Below are 5,987 nucleotides of genomic sequence, written 5' to 3'. Positions count from 1 at the left end.
AATTTTTTTATTTTTACTAGAGACAGGGTTTCACCATGTTGGCCAGGCTGGTCTCAAACTCCTGACCTCAAGTGATTCGCTCGCCTCAGCCTCCCAAAGTGCTAAGATTACAGATATGAGCCACCATGCCTGGCCCAAAGGTATTTAAATAGTCGATATTCAATATTCTGCTTTACCAGAATATTCACTTCTAAGACTGATAAGGTCACCAGTCTTATTAAAAGAATGGGGAAAAAACCCTTATCTGCCCAAGATCTAGAAAGCCCCTCCAACCTAGAGAAAAGAACAAGACAGACAAAACTTAGGGAGAAACAGAAGGTAGCTATGGGGATGAGGAGCTGGGTGCAGACGTTCCTTCCAAATGAGCAGGTACTGAGAGGGTAAGTACTTACCATGCCAAAATGAACTACCCACAACCACCAACAGCACTGTGAACCTCTCTCCCGGAGATGAAAGACAACAGTATTGCTCAAATGTTTTTGAACACACAGATGTCTTTCCTGTACCTCCGCATTCCATTTTGAATAACATTCCAAAGCTAACATTCTAAAGCTAATTCTAAAGCTAAGATTCTAAAGCTAACATTCCAACAAATACCAGACTGAAAAACCCTGAAACAAAGACATAATCTGGGACTTCATCCTTTCCTCAGGGGAAAACAGTTATGTGTTCCTGCTAGGCAAAACAACGCATGTTTCAGAAGTGACAGAGAAGGACTGAAACCTATTAGGCTTTAGGTAAGCCACTTTCATGAGTTTCTGGAAGCCTAGACACAATGCTGTCAGAGCCTAGAACTTCATTCCTTTCTGATTAAACTCTAGCAATTTCCAGAACAAAGTTAAGGCTGACTTGCGAAATTCAGAAAGAAATGAGCTCATCTTTAGCTCTATGACTGGAATACAGTAGGCATGAAAGAGGTATCCGTTAAATCAATGAGGGACTAATAAGACAATTTGCCTCCAACAATTGACTTTCACCTGCAAAGAATAAAATCAAAATATCTAAAAGGTGTTGTTTAGCAACAACTATTAGATAAAATCTGTATTTTACATTTCAAGAATCCCAGACTTTGTAAGGTCAGGTACAACAGTTTTATAAATATTTTTAAAGGTCTGATCTCACTAATATGGAATAAGTACCACTAATCTGTAAATTAGGGAAAAGACTATAACTGAGATCTGTGTGTAGACGAAATTAGATTAAGCACCTAGAACGAGTAAGGAGTCCATTGCCCTTAGGAGTCATTACTGAATATAAGGTAGTTTCTTTCACCATAACTGAACATTTTAACAAACACAAAATAAAGGAAGTGCCAAATAAAACAGATACAGGCCCTCAAAATCACGTTATAATTTTGGTTAAAAGATTCACATCTGTAGTAGAGCTTCTCAAGTTATTATTTTTAAATGACCACTAAGAGTCTTGCAAAATAGAGAAAAATATTTTAGGTTACCTGAGCAAGAAGAATATTTATAACTTCTTCATTTTCATTCATCTCTTCTTTGGAAACATCCTCTTTTGAAAGACTGGCTATCTCTTGTGCAATCTTGGTTTCACACTCCTGTCAAGTAAGACAAATAAAAAAGAACTGGTCAGCCTATATGCAACACATATTCAACAAATTCACACCACCACAAATCTAGACGATTCCTTCTCATTTCCTAGAACTGAAACAATAACAGTCAGGTGAACCATCTAGATGGATGGGCATTTGGTAACTGGGCTTGGAATATAACATGGAGATATCTTAGTCTGTGGCTGCACTGTGAAAATGTTCAATTCTGGTTAATGTACTTGCCATTTTTGGTACCCTTCCACAGAAACTACCTATTGTGATACTTAGGAAGGGTGTAGTCAGGAGTGTAAATCTTGAGCACAGCATTTAGTGTTCACAAACATAAAGTCAAGTAACCACCACCACCACCACCATCATGCTCTAGAACATTTCCATCGCCACACAAAGTGCCCTTGCACTCCTCCCCCATCTACTGACATCGTAGCAACTACTGTCCTGCTCTCCATTGCTGTCGTTTTTCCTTTCCCTGAGTTTCATAACTGAATCAATCAGTAAGTAGTGTGATTATCTGGCTTCTTTCACTTAGCACAATGCTTTTAAGATTCATCTATTTGGTTGTCTGTATCAGTATCAGTAGTTGCTGAGCAATATTCCCTGCAATCAATGTACCCCAATTTATTTATCCATTCACCAACTGATGGACATTGGAGTTCCTTCTAGTTGTAAACTATTATAACTAGAGCTGTTAGGAATATTTCGCACATACTTTGTGAGGTCAAATGTTTCTCTTAGATAAATACCTAGGAGTGGGAAGGATGGGTGCTATGGTAAGTAACCATATGTTTAACTTTATAAGAAACTGCCAACTGTTTTTCCAAAATGGCTGCACCATTTTGCATCACCAAGAGCAGCCTATTCCAGCTGATGTATACTGTTACCTCAGAGTGCTTTTAATATTTATTTCCTTACTGACTAATGATCATAAGAGTCTTTGCATGTGCTTCTTTGCCATCTATATATAATCTCTGGTAAAGTATTTGTTCAAATTTTTGCCTTTTAAAAATTGGTTTTCTTATTAAACAGTAAACTTCAAAAAAAAAAATTCAAGTCCTTTATCAGATACAAGCTTTTGCAAATATTTTGTCACAACTTCTGGCTTAGATATTTATTTTCTTAATATCTTTTAAAGAGCATATTTTTAAATTTTTGATAAAATTCAATTTATCAAATTTTTCTTTTATAGTTTATAGATTTTTTGTCCTATTTAGGAAATTACTAAGCCAAGATCAATAAGATATCTTCCTGTTTTTTCCTCTGGAAGCTCAAGTTATTTTTTGCATATGTTATATGGACAGAGTCAAGATTTTTTTTTCTTTGCATGTGTTCCAGTGCTATTTTGTTGAAAAGCAAACAAAAAATCTCTTCCCCACTGATTTTAGCATCTTCATTAAAAAGTAATTACCTATATATGTGTAGGTCGACTCCTACACTTTCTATTCTGTATGTGTATCTGTATCCAATACCTACGGTCTTCATTCCTGCAGCTTTTTAGTAAGTCTTGAAATCGGGCAGTATGAGACCTCCAAACTTCTGGCTATGTTCTTCTTCAAAACTGTTGACCTCACACCTGTAATCCCAGCAGTTTGGGAGGCCAAGGCGGGCAGATCACCTCAGGTCAGGAGTTCGAGACCAGCCTGACCAACATGGAGAAACCCTGTCTCTACTAAAATTACAAAATTAGCCGGCCGTGGTGGCGCATGCCTGTAATCCCAACTACTCAGAGGCTGAGGCAGGAGAATTGCTTGAACCCAAGAGGCGGAGGTTGTGGTGAGCTGAGATCACACCACTGCACTCCAGCCTGGGCAATAATAGTGAAACTCCGTCTCGAAAAACAAAAACAAAAACAAAAAAACCTATTAGGTGTTTTTTGGTCATCTGTATTTCCACATAAACTTTAGAAGAGCTTATTCATTTTCACAATACCATCTGTTTGGATTTTTACTGTGATTGGACCCACAGATCAATTTGGGAAAACCTAACATCTTAACAATATTGATTCTTCTGTTCCACATGCAAGATTTTTCTCTCCATTTACTTAGGTCTCCTTTTAATTTTTTTTTAGGTTCAATATCCAATTGTGCATTGCTAATATATAGAAACACATAAGACATTTGTAGATCTGGTCTCGTATCCTACAAACTTGGTAAACTCACTGATTCGTTCTTTTGTTGTAGATTCTTTAGGATTTTATATATACATAATCATGTTATCCAAGAATAAAAACTTCTCTCCAAGATGTGTGCTTTTTTTCTTGCTTTATTGCACTGGCTAGAATGTCTAGTACAATGCTGAATAGAGGGTAACAGCAGAAATCCCTGTAGTGTTCACCAATCTTAAGGTAAGCAGTTTCACTATCAGGTATGATAATTGTAGATTCTTTGTGGATGTTCTTTATCAGGCTGAGAAAGTTATTTGCTGAGAGTTTTATCATGACTAAGCATTGAATTCTACCAAATCTTTTTCTGCACCTACTAATATGATATGGGTTTTTCTTCTTTTTAGTCTGTTAATGTGGTAAATTATATTACCTCTGTCTTTAAAAGTGATTTATTCCTCAAAGTTGAAATTTGGGAAAATCTAACATCTTAACAATATTGAATCTTCTGTTCCACATGCATGATTTATCTCTCCATTTATTTAGGTCGCTTTTTTATTTAGTTTCAATAACCAACTGTGCATTGCAATATATAAAAATACATTAGACTTTTGTAGAATCTTTTGAGTGTTTTGTGAATTAATGAGCTGGTGTGAAAACACAGCAGCAAGAAAATTGGTAAAGCAAAGTTAATCCATCCCTTTTCATATTGGCTCTGGCTGCTTTATCATGATTCCTTTATCCAAGCAAGATATAGAAGCAAAAGAAACAAAAGCGAAACCTCCATCAGCCCTGTCTTAGGTCAATCAGGGCACTCTTCATTTAAAGGCGGACTGGCAATGCCCATATGATTAACAATTACAGTTTGCTCATGAAGCCTGAGTGGTCTGTCTCTAATATATGATTCTAGGCTGAGATATGAAGGAAAAAATTTTAACAGCAGCAACAACAACAACAACAACAAAAACAGGTAAAAAGCAAGAGATAAATAACCTAGTGAGCAAAAGAAAAGAAGAAAGAAAAATATACAGAGGGCTTCTGCTAGATTACCTTTCCTGGAATGCACATGTAAGAGTCCCATGAATGCACTTGTTTGACAAAGCTATCCTTCACATGAATACAAATCTCTGACCTCAAAGAAACAGAAGTACTCAGGTTGCCTTTGTCTTTTTAACACAACCACAACAGACTTATTATCATGTTCCCCAATTCTGACAAGTGCTAACTAATGTTCCTTGGCTGTGCTGTTTAGATGCTGCAGTTGATCTGCAATGTGGATTTTAAGGTGATCCAGAGATCTGGGATTTTATTGTTGGTGTGGCTGGTACACTCACAGTTCCAGAACCAAGCAACAACACTAAACAAGAGGGAACTCAAAAGTCTGACTGGCATGCCCTAAACTCATCAGGTATTGCATATCACTCATTATTATTATATAAATAGAATCTCCCCTGATCTTCAGGGCCTTCCAGGCGACCCTCATCACTAGATTTCCAAAGGGCTAATTCTAAATGCCTCAGATTCCCTAGCAGTCCCTGAAGGTGTCTCACCATCCAGTCTGCTTCTTATCTGTAGAAAGCCCTGTTTACAGGTATAACCAAGCAGGAAATGACAAATTTTTTAGTAAAATCATTTTTAATTAAAACAAAACTTTCTAGGCCAGGCATGGTGGCTTATGCCTATAATCCCAGCACTTTGGGAAGTGGGAGGACTGCTTGAGTCCAGAAGTTTGAGACCGGCCTGGACAACATTTCTACAAACAATAAAAAGTTAACCGAGCATGGTGGCACACACTGGTAGTCCCAGCTACTCTGGAGGCTGAGGTGGGAGGATCCCTTGAGCCCAGGAGATTGAGGCTACAGTGAGCCATGATCATGCCACTGCACTCCAGCCTGGGTGACAGAGTGAGAAATCCTATCCCAAAAAAATAAAACAAGAAAACTTTCTAGATTTCATTAAAATATGTGACTGACACCAGGCTGCAATATCAATAATACAGGACTAGAAACATTTTAGTGAATAAATTTCCCATCAGAGTAGTTCACTTCAAGTGACATTATATATTATATTCTTAAAAGGAAGAACTTGGGCTGGGCGTGGTGTCTCGTATCTATAATCCCAGCACTTTGGGAAGCCGAGATGGGAGGATTACTTGAGGCCAAGAGTTTGAGACAAGCCTGGTCAATATCAAAAGAAAAAAAATAAATAAAAGCAAGAGTAAGGCTGGGCGCGGTGGCTCAAGCCTGTAATCCCAGCACTTTGGGAGGCCGAGGCGGGTGGATCACGAGGTCAAGAGATCGAGACCATCCTGGTCAA

At 37.8% G+C, this 5,987-nt stretch overlaps 1 protein-coding gene across 3 annotated transcripts in view; it reads right to left on the bottom strand.

The window, feature by feature from the left end:
* RALBP1 (ralA binding protein 1) overlaps positions 1–5,987 on the bottom strand; it is a 65,192-nt gene that overhangs the window by 3,473 nt on the left and 55,732 nt on the right. For all 3 annotated transcript variants that reach the window (XM_017543948.2, XM_037744048.1, XM_037744047.1), the window contains exon 7: positions 1,454–1,561. In XM_017543948.2, the coding sequence (XP_017399437.1) occupies positions 1,454–1,561 (108 nt within the window). The remainder of the gene's footprint in view (positions 1–1,453; positions 1,562–5,987) is intronic.

The sequence above is a fragment of the Cebus imitator genome, unplaced genomic scaffold (assembly GCF_001604975.1).
Source record: "Cebus imitator isolate Cc_AM_T3 unplaced genomic scaffold, Cebus_imitator-1.0 Scaffold162, whole genome shotgun sequence".
NCBI classification, from domain to species: domain Eukaryota; kingdom Metazoa; phylum Chordata; class Mammalia; order Primates; family Cebidae; genus Cebus; species Cebus imitator.
This window is presented reverse-complemented; position numbering and strand designations above follow the sequence as displayed.